Here is an 18,448-nt window from a genome sequence, read left to right as displayed (position 1 = left end):
TATATGAAAATTGAATTTGGAAAATTAATTGAGTTTGGATTTCCAAATTTTCAATCCTTGTATTTTCAATCTTCAAAGTTTCTCTTAAATTTTTAGTTCCTAAATTTTCAATTCCAATGTTTTAAAAAGCTGATCATTTAAACCCCAAATTTTTAATTCTTGAATTTTCAATCCTTGTGTTATCCATTCTCAAATTTTTAGTTTCTCAAATATTCAATCCCCTGAATTTTCAATTTACAAATTTTCGATTCCCAAAGTTACAATTCTCGAATTTTCAATTCTCAAGTCCTGATCTTAACCAGACATAGATGGGACTTGGATGGGACCTAGACAGGACAAATATGAATTTGTAAATTGAGTTTGGATTCCCAAATTTTCAATCCTCAAATTTTCGATCCTCAAATTTTCAACGTTCGGAGTTTCAATCCTCGAGTTATGAATTCCCAAATTTTCAATCTCGGATTTTCAACCTTCACATTTTCAATCCTTGAATTTTCAATCCTCAAATTTTCAATCTTAAAAATTTCAATCCTCCAGTTGTCAATTCTCAAATTCTCAATTCTGACATTTTTAGTTCCCCAAATTTTCAATCCTAATGCTGAAAAAACCTGATCATTCAAATCCAAAATTTTTAGTTCCCAAATTTTCAAAACACCTGATTATTCAAATCTCACATTTTCTATCTTTGAATTTTCAATCCTCTAAATTTTCATTCTCAGAATTTTCAATCCCCAGAATTTTCAATTCTCAAGACCGTATTTTGACGGGATCTAGATGGGACCTGGATGGGACCTAGACAGGACAAATTGTCACGGGGACTTAGGCAATTACACTGTTACACCTTTAAAGCACATAGTACACATACGTTGTAATCGCAGGCACGAGGCTAGGAAGCAAGGTGGCAGCTGTAGCATTCCAGGGGTAGTTCCAGGGAGTTCCGTTCTAGGGGTAGTTCCCAAGGTATCATGGAGCAAGGTCGGGTGTAAGAGAGAGAGAGAGAGATATCCGCTAATATGAACATTCAATTTGGAAATTGAGTTTGGATTCTCAAGTTTTCAATCCTTAAATTTTCAATGTTTGAAGTTTCAATCCTCGATGTTATCAATTCTCAAATTTGTGGTTCCCAAATTTTCAATACCAATGTTTAAAAAACCTGATCATTAAATTCCCAAATTTTCAATCCTTGAATTCTCAATCCCCTGAATTTTCAATTTCCAAATTTTCAACTCTCTAGACAGGATCTTGACTGGACCTAGATGGGACCAAAATGGAACTTGGATGGGACTTGAATGGGACCTAGATGTGACCTGATGGGACTTTGATGAGACCCATATGAACCTTGGATGGGACCTAGAATGGGACTTGGATGGGACCTACAGAGCACAAATATATAAAAATTGAATTTTGACATTGAGTTTGGATTTCCAAATTTTCAATCTTCAACGTTTCTCTTAAAGTTTTAGTTCGCAAATTTTCAATTCCAATGTTTTAAAAAATCTGATCATTCAAATCTCAAATTTTTTATCCTTAAATTTTCTATCCTCAAATTTTCAATCTTTTGTAAGAAGTCGCTTTTAGCGACGAGTATATTTTCGAGTATATTTATTTTTTCTTGTACCCGTACGTAATATGCGTTATCTTGACGCGTTCAGCGGCATTGGCACTTCGTAGGGTGTCATCGCATCGCCGAGCTAGTGACCAGGTGGTTGGGATTCATTTTTACGATGCACAAAAAATATTCAGTGCACTGAGATGCGTTTATCGAGGGGTTATCTTTGCGACCGTGGGAGACAGGTGGAAGTTCTCACGTATCATGAGTAAAATTGTACCCAGCAAAGAGTTTAGCTGAGTATAGAGATCTCAGTCATTTTAAGTTTGTGCTGTGGTGAAGTGCAAGTGCCTGTTGCTGTCTCTTGTCCACGTCGCCTACAATATACCCGCTCCAGTGACTCTATATAGACTATTACGAATACGAGTGCGATTACGATTACAATTATAGTATATTACGAGTTGAATTATTACGAGAATACGTAAGTTATCTTACTGAGTACTACGATATATGAATACTTGTGTAATTATTATAGGCCTTGTTTACGTGTTTGCATGATTTTATGGTGCCTTAAGCACCCAGACAGTATTTTAATTAGGAAGTGATTATTGATTAGAACTGGGTCAGATTTTATTACTTGCATTGTACGTCTTGTCAGTGAGTCATGACCCCGCGGGGGACTCAAAGAGGTACCACTACGCGGTATGTGTGACGAGCCATACTGGCGACGATGTGGCCTCTCGGATAAATCTTGGTTGGAGCCAGATCATTCCGTTAAGCTGACACTGATGGGTGAACCACAGGTAAAATGGTGCTTGGGTCCGAAGCAACCCCACAGTTGGTCATTGCTGAGATGGCGAGACCTGAGACGGAGGTCTATTAGAATTGTTTGAGATTATCTATGACATATTTACGAGTATTTGCGAGTTACCTACGGGTTATTATTTACGAGTTTAATTACGAGTTTTGCCTGATTGATGAGGAGACGTGTGTGTACTCAAAAGCGATTATTTTCAATTACAGATTATTTTACCATCCATCCAAGTTCCAGCCAAGCCAGAACTCCGCCCATGCAGAAAAATAGTACTACTAAAGTAATACTAAAAGCAGTACTACTTTCAGTAGTACTAAATTGAGCAATTCAGTGCTACTGACAGTACTACTAATAAGTATTATTGTAGTACTACTGAGAAAGTGTTACTGCAGTACTACTAGGACATATTACTGTAGTACTACTCAACAGAACTGTACCTAACCTAGTACTACATTTTAAAATTTTTAGATTAATTTTTAAAAATATTGAGTACATTTGGCATGATTTATATTATTACTAATCGTTTCACATTTTATCTATCGAATCATTAATTCATATACCATCCAATTCCATTAACGAAAATTTCCTGCCTAACCTGAGATTCGAACCTGCGACCTTATGTTCCTAACTGCCTAACCTTAACCACTAGACTATGGGGACTTCAATGGATATAGCACATTTTGAACAACAAAAGCATATTATCCATGTTATTCTGAAATATTTCCATTTTTTTTAAAAATTGCAGTACACTATTAGTAAGGCAATTGTTTTAATGATATCGCATATTTTTTTTTGCTGCACCAAATACCGCAGATAGCAATTTTCTTTACGTTTTGTCAGTTTCATGCAATTTTGACACAAATAATGACACTTTATAGCGCACATTTTCCCATATTTTTGCATATTTTTGGAGTATATAAATGCAAATGCTTATTTTAGTTTTAAAAAACGTTGATTTTGAGGTTTTTTCAGGTCGTTACAGCTTTTTCGTGGGGGGAAAAACAGCAAAAATCAGTTTGAAAAATGGGAAAAAACAAAAATTTTGAAATTGTCAATACAAAAAAATGAATGTTTTTTTTATAGCCTATAATATGAAAATTAAAAACTATGATCGATGCATTTGTGTTTTAAAAAAACTTAATGTTTGACGTTTTTTTTAGGTTTTTTGATAGCTCATTGAAAATACATACCTACATTTTGATACCTACCCATGATGGAGCAGTTTTATAGCACTTATTTCTGCTGTCTTTGGTTTCTTAGCACAATAATATTAAGTAATGTAATGCGTTTTTTCTTTCTTTTTTTTTTTTTTTCAGATTGTAACCATTTATTATGAGCGTTTTTTTTTTTGCTGTTTTTCGAGCATAATATAGAAATACCTAATTGCCGTATTTATTAGCTACTTAATTTTTTAAATTTCGGAAAAACCGTGTGCTGGGCAGGTATAATTGAAATTCAAACTCACATACCTATTTTTAACCAATAAGTTTAAGCTTGAACATTGACCATAAAATGAGAAATTTGTCTAAAGTAGTATTTAGAATGGTACTATAGTACTACTTGATACCACAATACCGAAGTAGTACTGAATAGTCTTACCTAAAGTAGTACTGGAATAGTACTATTGTATTACTTGGTATCCCAATACTGAAGTATGTATTACTGAATAGTTATACAGAAGTAGTACTGAAGTAATACTAAAGTAATACAAAGTACTACTTAGTTCTACAGTACTGAATTAATACTCAATAGTTTTACAGAAATAGTACTAAAGTAGTACTATAGTACTACTCATCTATGATTTTCTTGCATGGGCGGACCTGCCAACCTCAATTGATTGATTGTTTTATGATTGTTTTATTGAGTATTGATGATTATTGTATGTTTATATTTATCCTGACAATATTTATGTTAATTAATTAATACATAGACGTTTTTCCGCAATATTGGCTATTTCCTGACTCGGACTGCGATTAGCATTTTTCAAATCTAGCTCTCGAAGATCTAGCGTAATTTTTATTCTACATTTTACACTTTGAATTTTCAATCCTCAAATTTTCAATCTTCCAAGTTTCAATCCTCAAGTTTTCAATCCTTGAGTTCATCAATTCTCAAATTCTCAATACTCACATTCAGTTCACAAATTTTTAATCCTAATGTTTAAAAAACTTGATCATTCAGATCCCAAATTTTTAATCCCCAAATTTTCAATTCCAATGTTTGAAAAACCTGATCATTGAAATCCCAAATTTTTAATCCTCACATTTTCTATCTTTGAATTTCAATCCCCAGAATTTTAAATATCCAAATTTTCAATTCTCAAGACCGGATCTTGATGGGACCCCGGTGGGACTTGCATGGGACATAGATGGGACCTAGAAAGGACAAATATATGAAAATAGAATTTGGAAACCTAGTTTGGATTCTCAAATTTTCAATCCTTAAATTTTCAATGTTTGATGTTTCAATCCTCGAGTTATCAATTCTCAAATTTTTAGTTCCCAAATTTGCAATCCCCATGTTTAAAAACCCTGATCATTCAAATCCCAAATTTTCTATCCTCTTTTCAATCCTTGAATTCCCAATCCCCACAATTTTGAATTTCAGAATTTTGAATTCCAGAATTTTCAATAGTTACTTAGGTACCCAGAATTTTTAGTTTCCAAACTTTTGATTCTCCAATTTTCAAACCTCTAATTTTCAACTTTCATTTTCAATACTTGAATTTTAAATTTTCAATCTTGGAATATACAATTTCAGACTTTTCGATACCCAGAATTTTCAATTTCCAAATTTTCAATTTTCTTGACAGGATCTGGACGGGACCTGCATGGGATGTACTCGTAGATGGGACCCTAATGGTACCTAGATGGGACCAAGACAGGATCCAGATGGGGACTCAGATGGGACCCAAACAGGACCTAGATGGGACTCGGATGGAACCTAGACAGGACGTAAATATATGAAAATTGAATTTTCATATTGAGTTACTGTTTCCTGTTACGGATTGCTCTCGCTTGAGTTGATTTCAACATCAAATGAAAATTTTGATAATATAAATTCCATAAAATGTTTTTATTTATGACACAGTAGGTACCTATTAGTTTGACATTAGAATTGTATAGATCGAGTACGTAATTAAGTACATATTAGATAAGATCAAAATGAATGTCCATTATCTCGTGCTAATTCCGGCATGCGATTCTGACAAGGGAGAGGATATGATGTAAGCTGATGAAATGTATTATCTTTTTATACTTATATGTTTTGCTTTATGAGATCGATTTTGGGTTGTAAGTAAGCTTCCTTCATAAAAAATTGCACTCATTGAACTTGATCTAATTCTAAGCATGTATCAGTTCTTCTCGTAACCGAAGAAAATACTGTTGTTTGAGAAAAAATACGTCGTTTGCAGAAAAGTGATTGAAATGTGGCTCTAAAATTTTGACTCATGGTATAGTATACTACAAATGTGACCGACATACTGATATAATTTAAGGTTACGTTTAACAGTACCAAGACATACGTGTGGAAACATTCAAATCGATCATAATCCAACATCTCATTAAGGCCTGTTATGATCGAAATTAAATTATATATTCCTGGACGAATTTGCACGGCTAAAAATAACGCCATAACTATCAACGTTATGGCTATCGACCGATCAGTTTGTTGTTTCCTCTTGAGGTTTCTGGTGTTATTTCGGGCGTTTGAAGACGAAGTCAGTTGTTCTGGTGTTTTTGTTTTCAACGCAGCGATCATTCTGCAAGAAAAACACCGATTATTCGTAACAAGGCTTACTGCAATATCTAAGTAGGTACTTACATTTTATATCCTGTAAATATTTTTCACCACGTTTTCTTACCTGAAACTAAATATTGGCAGCACAATTGATGGCAATAACTGTTGTAACACTGCTTTCATCAGAAATGATATGTTGATAAGAGTCCAAGAGTCTTCTTTGTAATCGGTTTCATAATAAGGTAGTTCATCATCGGTGTAAGATATCACGATATCGTCGGAATAATATGTCGGTGTACTGAGCAAAATACTAATAATGTAACTGGCTATGATCATATTACGTGTCGTCTTCATGTTGCACCAATAACGTTCTTTCAATGGGTGTACTATTGCGATGTATCTCCACATAGCCAACATCAGCGTAAGGAATACTGACGTGTAGCTCAAAGTGTGTCCAATGTTTACAAGAAATAAATAAATTAGCGCTCGAGTGTGCGTCAAGTTTTCATAATCTTCGTGGGTGTATTGAAAAAAGTTTATCCATGAATATGGAATGCAAGACAACAAAATCAATAAATCAACAAGGGCTAAATGTGTGAATATCAGATTGGCCGATGAAATCATATGTTTCTTGGTAAATACGAGTATGTTGAATAGATTGAGAATCGCTCCAGTGGAACATATTGTAATGTTCACGTAGCCACTTATATTGTAATCGTAGTATTCCATAAATCCACAATTTAATGTATCATTTGACATGTTGACTTTTTGTTGCGGAAAAATTCACCATCAAGTAGGAACTTACCTACACATAAATACATACAAACAACGAATTTGTTTTGATCGGTTGTATCAAAAATTGAGGGATAATTTTACTTCAGATCTGGCAACTTTTTATTGATGAACACCGTTTTCAAATGAGTAATATCTAGATTTGTAAAAGTACACGCGCACACTGAACTGCCCACACGAACATTTTTCACAGGCGAACTTCACTTCGCAGTTAATTTCAGCCACAAACTGAGGGTTTTGTTGGATTATGATAACTCATCCGGTGTTTGGTGGATTAATTATCGTAATCGCTTTCATTGTCGAGTGATAGAGATCAAATAAAACAGGAAGAAGAAATACGATATGAAAGTAAAATTGACCAATGTTGATGTAAAAATGTTTTCCAAATGCGACGACATAACTGCGATTATTTTTCTGTATCACAATCGTTCCCATTATCGTTTTATTACTGATTATAATTATCCGGTTTTCGCAATTCCGATTTTTCCCATATAAACGTGTAGGTAGCGTGTAAATTTTTAGAACTGGAGCATGAGAAGTCAAAAATCGAAAAGATGAAAATATGTAGTACTCAAGTCAAACTATGTAATTTTGTAATTTCAAATAGAAAAGCCAATCAACAAACTTAAATTTATGAATGAAGTAAACATCAGACAATTACCTATAACATTATGAGGGTAGATCGAATGGAGAGAAGGGGATGTTGGAAAATTGTTGCCAAATTTAGATGGAGATCTTCATCAGTCTAGTGGGTTACTATAACATGCATTAAACACGTTCACAGGTGTTGAGGATCATTTCGACTGATTTTATAACATTTTTTTGCGAAACTGAAATTTCCAAAAAAAATTGTTGAACGCTCCAAAGCGTTCTAAAACCATTTTCAGTGAACTTGGCGTGTTTAAATTGGGTTGCAAGGTAAAATTTTGGGAAATTCAACATTTAAAAACTTAGTGGAGGCTTCAGAACTGCTCAAAATGGTTCAAAGCCGTCTACATTCGATTTGAAGGATTGCAAATAGGGTACAAATCAAATTCTAGCTCTCTAGGTCATTTTTATAAAATTTTGATATTTTTTTCTTCATATTTTAGCTCACATTTGGTTTTTAAAAATTCACCAAAAATCGACAAATGCACGTTGGTTCTCAAATGTCCTTATAGCTGTAACTGAACATAGAATCAAAAAATGAAAATAGAGCCCAGATTTCTAAAAATGAAATCGAAAGCTGATTATGAAATTGAAAATTCTGAACCTTAGGTAAATCAGAAGCACTGGTCAAAATTGAGAACTAAAATCAAAACATGAAATGAAGTGGAATAGTTCAATTGTAACTGGAAATTCAATCAAAAATTCTGGAAATGAAATCGAAAAATGATGACGAAGTTGAAAATTCTGAACATCGAGTTGGGTACCTTACTACCTATACTTGAGTAAATCTGAAACACAGAATAAATTGAAAACTGATGATGAAGAATTGGAAATTAAAAATGTAATTGAAAACTAAAAATGACATTGAAACTTATGAAAATGAAACCAAAACCTAATAAAGAAACTGAAATCAAAAACTGATTGAAAAAATCTGAAAATTCCGAACATAAATCTCAAACGTAGAATATAATTGAAAACTTATTATAAAAAATTAAAAACTGAAAATGACATTCAAAACTGAAAATTCTGGTAATAAAATCAACCCCTGAAAATGAGCTTAAAATTTTAATCGAAAGCTGAAAATCGCCCCAAAAATCAGGTATGAAAATAAAACCAAAAACTGTTAATTTTGGGGACTGAAATTTCTGAACATTAAATCTCAAACATAAACTAAAATTTAAAAAAACTAATATAAGAAAAATTGCAAAATAAAATTGAAAACTCTGAAAAAATTTTGGATCGAAAACATGAAATAAAATTGAGAGCTCACAGAATAAAATTGAGTATTACCTACTGAAAATTAAGCAGAATAATAGGTAATCTAAAATGAAAACTGAATTTTCTGAAAATGTGATCAAAAACCAAAATTACCATCATAAAATTACATGAAAAAACTGGCCATGAAATCGAAATGTCTGAAAATAAAATCAAAAATTTCTAGAAATAAAATTATTATACTTACAAACTTTGAAAATCAAATAAAAAACTGAAAATAAAATCAAAAATTTTACAAATTAAATAAAAAACTGAGAGTAAAATTGAAAACTATAGAAGTGAAATACAAATTAAACTCTGAAAATGAAACGGAAAACTCTGAAAACTAAGCGGAATTTCTTGAAAATAAAATAAAACTGAAAATAAAATTTGAAAACCGAAAATCGTAATTCATAAAATAAAATAAAATCTGAAAATGAAAATAAAAAACTGAAATTGAATATAAAATAAAAAACTACTCGTACAAAAATGAAATCGAATGTTCTGAAACTTAAGCGAAACACTGAAAATGGAATCAGGGAGTCCTCAAAAATAAAATCACAAACCAAAAATAAAATTGAAAATTCTAAAAACTGGATTAAAAACTGAAAATTAAATCAGAAAATGAAAGCAACTGAAAACTTATTTTTGACAGTTCAAAGTGTTTCAGAAAAAAATTTAAACCTAAAGAAAGCTTTAAAACAGCTAAAGCTTGTATTTTGCTGAAGGGGATGGGGAGGGGATTAAAATAATTTTTCACCCTGGTTCATTCTGCTGTCAGAAATGCATTTTTTGAAAAAGTTGAAAAATCACCATAAAAACTGTTTTTTTTTTCTTTTTGTTAAATTTAGTAAATCTTCAAAAATTTACCTAAAATCCAAAAATAAACTTAATTTCTTTAAAATGTGTACTTTTTACTTATTTTGGCTGATTTTTGTTTCAATCGGAAGGTGCAAGTTTATTTTCTGGTCAATCCTTACCCTCCTCTCAATTTTTTCAATTGAACATCTTTAACTTATTATGGACGAGAAAATTTCAACTGCTTTAAAAAAGCAAACTCTTCTTAACCTGCCCCTGGGGGTTCAGGGCCCAATGAAGACTATTTCCTGCTCTTATAATCAAAGGAAATCTACAAAAAAAAAAAAAAAAAAATAGTCGAACAAAACCGAGGGACCTCGGCCGAAGTCAAAACAGACTGATTTAGCATTGAATGGCCCAGCTCCATTTTAATTAGCATTGCACAGAAAAGGCTTTCGCTAAACTTTACTTATTTCTAGTCCTGTATCACTTTTTCTCCTACTGTCTGTCGTAGTTTGATCAGTTTTCAAAGAAGAAATATTACCCTTATTATTACGAGAATTGATAAACAGAGATTCAAAAGTTGTCCTAAAATTATCACTCATAGCGTAATACACTACAAATGTAATAGACATATTAAAGAAAAACAGAGTATCGAGTATTTCTACAAAATTAAAGAAACAGCCAAGTGGATGAGACTTCGGCTTGCCGTAAATGACCGGTATACTTTCCAATAAATTGAAAACTCCTTTAGGAATTTGAAAGACTAGGAATAATGCCACAACTATCAACGTTATGATTATTGATCGATCGGTTTGTTGTTTCATCCTGAAATTTCTGGTGTCATTTCTGGGGTTTGAAGATGAACTGAATTGCTCCTGGTTTGAGTCTTTTCTTCTCAATAGGGCTGCGATCAGTCTGTGAAAAACGAAACCAAATTATTTTCTGACATTGATCATATTACCTATTTTATTCTAAGTAAGTATGTTTTAGGTACTGATTTTTTTTTTTGGTTACTTACTTACCTAAGACTTAGTATTGGCAGTATGATTGATGGCAATAATTGTTGCATTACTCCTTTGATTATAAACGAAATATATTGCAGAATTGAATTTTCATTATAATTTGGCTCATAATAAGGTACTTTATCACTACTAGCCTTCAACGTGATATCATAAGAAAAATATATCGGTGTACTAATCAAAAAGCTGAAAATGTAACCAGCTAAGACAATATTGTTTGTCGAGTTCGTGTTGCACCAATCACGTTCTTTCAATGGGTATGCTACAGCAATATACCTCCACGTTGCCAACATCACCGTAAGGAATACAGACATGTAGCTTAGAGTGAATGCTAAACACATACAGCTTGCATATATCACTGCTCGTGTGTGAGTAGAACGTTCATAATCACTGTTTTCATACTGGAAGAACCATATCCACGAATACGGAATGCCCACTGATAAAATCAGTAAATCCACGGTGGCTAAATGAGTGAATATCAGATTGGCTGATGAAATCATATGTTTTCTCGTAAATACCAGGATGTTGAATAGGTTGAAAATCACTCCGACGATACATATGGAAACGTCTGCATATCCGCTTAAATTGTGCTTGTAGTATTCGATGAATTGGCAAAATGATAATTCAGGTAGCATCTTGTGTTTTTCAACTCACCAATAGGTACCTACGTCTTGTTTGTAGAAACGATGAATGAATTCCATCAGTTGGATTCAAATTGAACGATAATTTTACTGTATAACTCGCGAATTTTCACAATTTAGCACAACTTTGCAAATAATATTCGACAACGAAGCATCCATCCATTAAATTATAATTATCTATTTTGAACATTTTTTAGAGATTAGCTTCTATTCGGAGTTGGTCTCTGTTGCGTACTGGTGTAATCATTTGGTATCGTATTATCTCATGTTTTTTTCATTTTTTTTTTATGTAGCTATGATAACGGATTTTCCATATTGCATGTTATATTTTTTTATAATTACTCATCCAGTGGTGGCTAGTATGTAAACTTTTTTCCATGACCCTAACATGGAATTCCCCAAGAGGATAGATAATGACACGACACAATAAATTGTTGAACTACAGCTAAATTAAGGGTGTAACTAGGTACTTAAGCTTTCAAAAATTCGAGAAAATAGGAGGTTGAAAATGTTTTGAAATAAAAAAGAAGTAATGAAATTTTTCCTACGTTGGAAGAGAAGCTGAAGTTAGAGGAGAAGGAGTGAAGGAGATGATGTCGAGGGAGTTGTGATATTTTCTACTTACCTAAAGTAAGTATGTAATAGGTACATATTTTTGAAATTTGTCATGCTTTGAAGACCCCTGACTTTACCCTATTGATCTAAGGATCTAAAATTTGTCATTTGTTGCGGAACAGCTTCACATCGAAGTTGTCTTAGGGACATAATTTTACATTTGGAGTTATACATTTATGTGAAAAGAAATTGCAGAACATGTTTTTTTTAAAAATAAAAATGGTCATATTAAGTGTGTACTTTGAAGACCCTTATTAGTTCGCCTCATTTGACTGAGTGGTCCGAAATGAAGCTTATAAGTAGTTACCAATGTAAAGAAGAAGAAAAAATTGTTTTAAAAAAAACTTTGAAGACCCTTGGCTTCAACCCCCTTCCACGTAGGGGTCTAAAATTCGTCTTGGGATATCCTCATATCAAATTAAACACTTCTGCAATGTTTTGGAAAATGTAAAAAATTCAAAAATTCAATTCGTGAAAATGATGAAATTTTCAAATATTTTACTCGATCTCCAACCAATTTATACCCTAAAAATGATCTTGGATTTTGATCTCCATGCATTAGGAAGATCCAGAAATTCAAGTCGTATCTTATTTTTAGGGGTGTGTTATTTTCTACGCAACGTTTTAGGGGGTAGGTTTTATTGCAAAAAATTGTGTTTCTAGAAAATACGAGTAACCTCACTTTGAGAATCCCTATCTCCACCCCACTTCACTTAGGTAGCTTTAAAATTTTGGAACTTGTGAATTCTGTTAAAATAACCCTGCTACATATGTCTGAATTATTCTGTGATGTTTGCTTTTTATGAATTTTCAGTCTTTTGGATCTGTGAAGTCAGAGTGGGATTCCAAAATATCCTAAAATTATATCAAGACCTACATAAATATTTGTGTTTAGCACCTTTTAAAACATACTTTTCGATGTATCAAGTTATTTCAACTCCCCCCCCCCCCATTCTGCTCTGGAGGATGTCCATTTGCAGTGGATGAAATTTCGATCCAATAAAACAATATGATGATACTTTTGGAACATAATCGTGAAAGCCAAAAGGTCTAAATAGGGGTGCAGTGCGGTGTTATTTTGCCTTCAAATCTCTGTTATAATAGGAGAATCTTAGAATTTCAAAGGTGTTAATAGAATTGCATAATCAGTTCGCCGCAAATATGTCATTTCAGCCTGGTTTACAGTTTAAGTGCTATGATCTTGCTCCATTTTTTTTTCTTTTCTTATTTTCCTTTTCTGCTAATATTAGCACTCTATCAATGGCTACCTTTCCCCTTCCCTCTGAGTCATGTAAAGAATTTTCAACATGGATATTTCTAAAAATATTGTGTTTTTTTTTACTTCTTGAAACACAAATTTTGAAAGCTTTTGCTTCCTTTTACCATTCAAAAAATAATTCTATGAAAATTGTGATGAGCAGGAATGCCTCCACTATGTATAGTAGTGCATATTGTACTTACCACGTATCCTAGTTATTCTTAAAATAACTAGGTATCGTAGATATTAAAATATTACCCGTTTCCCGCGGAAACTACTTTTTTACCTCGTTGAGATTTGAAGGTTACGAGGTGATTTTTACCTATATTTCCCAGATTCGCATAGGGCTCGTCTCTATATGAATTCTGGTCGATTCTCACTTGAGTTCTCATCTCGTCAACGACCGACTTTATGTCACCTGTGGACTATGTCCACCCTCGCACTTTGATTAATCTTTTTTATTAGCCGCTTGTTCGGTTTAAATTGTGTATATTAACGTAAATTCGTGGTTCGTATCAAAGGATCGTCCCTTATTTCGGTATCTTGGATCGCCTCCCATTTTCCGGACATGGGAGTGTGTACCCAGTGTCAAAATTTTATTCATAGTCATCGACCGGCCTAGTATTGGTGAGCCACCAAGGAGATGACTAACACGAACAGTTAAGGTAATGGAAAAAGCCTTTCTAAATTATGGAGTGCGTTCCTCCAACTAGAATTAATTATAACTTTTATCGTAATTAATTTAAATGACAGCGAGATGACTAAATACTGTCATGTCCAACTCGTTTCGTAATTGTACTTTAATTAATGATCGATACTTGTATGATTATTGAGCTTCTTATCTTCTTTAGAGATGCAGTGATTTGTTCCACTGCATTCTCCCTTCTTATAATTAGGAATAATACATCCTTTAACTATAAGTTGTTCGACTTGTATTGAATATACACCTAATACAGGAGGTCAATACTAGTTGTTTTGAGTTTTATTTGGTAGCGATAATCTCAATTTATAATGTATGTTAGTACTAGAAAGACCAAGAGCCTTTTCACTGAGCTAGTCAGGTTCTTAGGAAATATTCCCTCCCTAAGGAATATTTCTTGGATTTTTCACATATGTGTTTAGACAGATAATAATTACCCAACACGTAAATTATCACCCTTTCTGCATATCACAATCTTTCTACCTCTAATTATTACAAAATCATTCAAATTCTAAAATTTTAAAACAAAAAAAAACTACATAGACAGTTTATTCGATCTATGATAATATTTTAATAATACATAAGATATACATAAACCTTTAATATTATTTATACGTACTTAACTTTAGGTATGTATGTATTACTCGTAGGTACTTATGAAAAAATATATTTCCTCTCAATAAAGGTCCAAATCATACTAAACAATTAATAGACAATATCAAAACCATAATTAGGTAGAGGTACTGGAAACTGTCCTTTAAAAAGTCACTTTAATTTTCCAAAAGTGCACTGTTGAAGGCCATAAAACCATATGGAAACGGGGTTTTCCAGCCTTAAGTGATCAATTTGACTGGACATTAAAATTTTTATTCAGGATGGAGCCATTTTAGGATCCCTTAAAAACCCTTCTGGTGGACCTACGCAGCTAAAATTCATGTCTAGACTAATATCAAACTTGAATTTAAGCATGTGTTTCCAAAACGCACTAAGTCCATATTCAAAGGTTCTGAGGTTGCAAGGCCCTTTAGCATAAAGTTGCAGCCCAAAATCTCTGATTTTTTGATATGTTGTGCCCAAGGGTCTTGGCTACAACATATGAAAAAATCAGCCAATTTGGGCCATTTCTACATTTCCAAATTGTACTAAGTATCATGAATTTCTTATCAATATTTTTTTGGACTTGGTACGTTTTGGAAACACATGCTTCAATTACATCATAACTATAATTGCGATTTTAGAAAAATTTGTAATCTTTGATTTTTTTTCCTACTCATTTTATCTGATATGATATGTGACGAAGAATTTATTTATCTATTTGACTTTGAAATGAAATTTTTGTATACCTAGTAGATAAGTTCGTTATAAAGCTTTATTATATCTGGTGCCATTATCTGGAATGTGTGTTAAATATGGGGGGAAATGGGAAGAACCCTTATCAAGAACACATCCTTTTTTCTATTATGTACTCTACCTCGTCATTGCAATGACAGGAACATGAAATTTCATTTTCCCTACGTATCAGCTCAAAATTTCCCTTTTATTCCACATGAAATACTTATACTGAAATCCCCCTGTTTTTCCACGTTTTTCCCACAACTCGAAATAATTTTCTCCAATTTCCCTTGTTCCATCTTTTAAGAAACATTCATGTTGAAAGAATCAACATTCTCATGTTTTCTTTTTTTTTTCCACGCCCTCCCACAACATGGATAAAATCCCAAAAGTTCTCATCACTGCTTTACTGGCTTGATTTTAGGTCATCTCAGAAATTACATTTATTACCACGGGACCAGTTTCTGGACTGGAATCAGGTGTTCTCTGTCTGCTTGAAATTCGAAGAGAAGTAATATTGCTGTTGAACAAAGATTTAAATGTGGTTCTAAAATTACGACTCATGGCGTAATACACTACAAATGTGATGGACATATTGAAGTAGGACAAGGTATCGACTGCATCCTCGAATTGCACCAAGCATTTCGAATTAAACTTACTGTAAATAGGTTTTAGAATGCTACCGTGCCTTAAATGGTTCAGTCCTTTGGAGATTTGTTCGATCAAATATAGTGCCACGACTATCAAGGTAATGATTATTGATCGATCGGTTTGTTGTTTTATTTTGAGGTTTCTCGCGTTATTTTGAGCATTTGAAGATGAAGCTGGTTGTTCCTTGCTGGGTCCTTTTTTTAATAGGGTTGCAATCAGTCTGCAAAAATGAAACCCGATTACTTCTAACAGTTGGTTTGCAAATAACAAGGGAACCAGTCGAACTCTCACTCTACGATTTAAACGAAACGAAGCTAGATCGAAATACCCAAATTTCAGTTTCTTAAGTTCATTTTTGGACCTCTGGCTATGAATGGTTCAAAAGTACTAGATGTTGGTGTGTGAGAGTAAATTGAAGGAAATTATTCATGTTATTCACACTGCTTCACATTTCTAAAAAGAAATCATAAATCATATTTCATGAAAAAGTTTAAAGTTACCTACCCATAAAATAGTTTTATTGATTTTTTTTTAATTTTCAAAAATTCCCCAAAGGTCCAAAAATGAACTTAGGAATCTGAAATTTTAGTTACGGGGCTTTTTAGGACATGATCTTTCGGTCTAGCTTGGTTTCGTTCAAATTGGAGAGTGTGAGTTTGAAAAGTTCTATAATTTTTATCTTGTTTTTATGCTGCATAATTTACGACATGCCTGGAGTTTTCAAATTCATCTTGATTACCTACATAGTTACTTACTTGATACTGAATATTAACAGCACCACTGATGGCAGAAATCGTTGTAGCAGAGCTCGGATTAGATACGAAATATCACGCAAAATGGAATTTTCTTTATAATCAGGGTAATACGATTCAGAACTGTACATTTCAATTCCAAATGAGAAGTACCTTGGTATACTAAGCAATACGCCAACGATGTAACCAGCTATCACTGAATTACGTGTAGTCTTCATGTTACACCAATCGCGTTCTTTCAATGGGTGGGCTACAGCGATATATCTCCATATGGCCAACATCAATGTGAGGTATACTGACGTAAAGGTAAGGGTAGTTCTTAAATCCATACAACATACATGAATGACTGCTTTTGCGTATGTAGCGTTTTTGTAATTATGTTTTTCATAGTGAACGAACTGTAGCCACGAAGGTGGAATGCTGGCTGATAAAATTAGTAAATCTGCAATGGCTAAATGAGTGAATATCACATTTGCGGGTGAAGCCATATTTTTCCTTGAAAATACCAGCATGTTTAATACGTTAAGTATCACTCCGATGAAACATAATGAAACGTCTACATATCCGGTTATATTATCATAATAATAGCTGATTACAAACTCACAAGATGACGCATTTGTTAACATTTGAATTACTTTTTAAAGAGAGTTCGCCAATATGTACTTACATAAACAAAAAATTGTGATGTTTGTTCATTAGGTATTTAAACTAAACAACTCGCGAATTTTTACCGATGAATTCAATTTTTAAAATAAAAAAAGTATCAAGCGACGATGCATGCGCGCATGAAATTGTCCACTCAAAACGTATATTTTTTTCAGAAGTACATCAGTATGCTGGTTCACTCGTTTCGATCTTATCACAATTTGGTCGTAAACGTGAATATTGTAGGTACATACCTATTTCACGTTATCGGAAATGAATAAATTTGTTCTAGGAAGGTGTTAAAAACGGTGTGAAATATATTTTTCATTTGTACCTAAGTATACCTAAGTATAGAAGTTGGTTTGAGTTGTAAAATTATAGTCTCTCGTAAAATTTTAGTCTCAGTCAAGGCCAAAAAATTAGCGTTTCAGTTACTCAAACCCACTAGATGACCAGTGTGCTGGATAGGAAATAGAAATTAATTTCCTTGTTTCTTTTTCATGTTGTATTTGTGACGATTTTTGAGTAGGTACCCAGATAATGATAAGGGATTCCAGCCACCCCTTTTTTTTCTTGAGGCCTAGAGATATGTAATATTCAAGAATGTAAAACAATAGTCTTCAAGTTTTGAAAAAATTGGATACCGAAGGGCATTTTTTTACATCTGTGAAGTCGACTTTTTTTCAATTATCTAAAAATCATGACTCGATTTTGGTCTCAAAATTCTCCAGAAATGTTCAAAATATATTTTCATCAAATTCAAAATATTAAAATTCCACACATAATTAGGGCCCATTTTGATAGGTTGCATTTTGCATGACCTTACTTTCAATTATCTCAAAATAATGATTCAATTTTGAGCTCAAAACTCCCCAGAAATGCTGAAGGACCGAAGATCTTTTCAAACACAAATACCTACCAACTCACTAATCATAATATGTAATTTTTGTTGAGTAAAGATTAACTTAAATGTGATTCCGAAATATTTACCAAAACTCCTGCAGACTAAACTTGAAACTGAAAAATTATAATTTTTTGCAAAAGTTTGGTACACGACAATTATGTAAAGCCCTGTATCCCACCATAATATTAATTTGAACTATGGTGCACAATTATTACGATATTTTATTTTATTTTACAATTCAGGTCTCTCCAACAGCTAAAAGCCTATTACTGTACGCTCATCCCGTAGTAGTATCCGACTTCCAGCAATGGGTTTCCATAACAACATGGTTC

At 33.0% G+C, this 18,448-nt stretch overlaps 2 protein-coding genes across 2 annotated transcripts; both read right to left on the bottom strand.

Moving 5' to 3' along the window:
- Positions 1 to 5,408: 5,408 nt before the first annotated feature.
- On the bottom strand, positions 5,409 to 7,144 carry LOC135837757 (FMRFamide receptor-like). The gene is made up of 3 exons (XM_065353140.1): positions 6,981 to 7,144; positions 6,229 to 6,909; positions 5,409 to 6,126 (listed from the first exon to the last, which is right to left on the bottom strand). The coding sequence occupies exons 2-3, from the start codon at positions 6,861 to 6,863 to the stop codon at positions 5,688 to 5,690; spliced, it is 1,074 nt and encodes a 357-aa protein (XP_065209212.1). The 5' UTR covers positions 6,864 to 6,909; positions 6,981 to 7,144; the 3' UTR covers positions 5,409 to 5,687.
- A 7,321-nt stretch (positions 7,145 to 14,465) lies between these two features.
- LOC135838207 (sex peptide receptor-like) lies at positions 14,466 to 17,312 on the bottom strand. Its single transcript, XM_065353837.1, has 2 exons — positions 16,571 to 17,312; positions 14,466 to 16,035 (listed from the first exon to the last, which is right to left on the bottom strand). Exons 1-2 carry the CDS (start codon positions 17,191 to 17,193, stop codon positions 15,585 to 15,587), a joined length of 1,074 nt encoding a protein of 357 aa, XP_065209909.1. The 5' UTR covers positions 17,194 to 17,312; the 3' UTR covers positions 14,466 to 15,584.
- Positions 17,313 to 18,448: the final 1,136 nt, after the last annotated feature.

Source organism: Planococcus citri, chromosome 2 (genome assembly GCF_950023065.1).
Source record: "Planococcus citri chromosome 2, ihPlaCitr1.1, whole genome shotgun sequence".
Classification (NCBI taxonomy): Eukaryota; Metazoa; Arthropoda; class Insecta; order Hemiptera; family Pseudococcidae; genus Planococcus; species Planococcus citri.
This window is presented reverse-complemented; position numbering and strand designations above follow the sequence as displayed.

Excerpts from the sequence above, each read along its gene's own strand:
- LOC135837757 (XM_065353140.1), bottom strand. The coding sequence starts at position 6,863 with ATGTCAAATGATACATTAAATTGTGGATTTATGGAATACTACGATTAC. Across the intron at positions 6,127-6,228 it reads CTGCCAATATTTAGTTTCAG|AATGATCGCTGCGTTGAAAA; the intron begins GTAAGAAAACGT and ends TTTTTCTTGCAG.
- LOC135838207 (XM_065353837.1), bottom strand. The coding sequence starts at position 17,193 with ATGTTAACAAATGCGTCATCTTGTGAGTTTGTAATCAGCTATTATTAT. Across the intron at positions 16,036-16,570 it reads CTGTTAATATTCAGTATCAA|ACTGATTGCAACCCTATTAA; the intron begins GTAAGTAACTAT and ends TCATTTTTGCAG.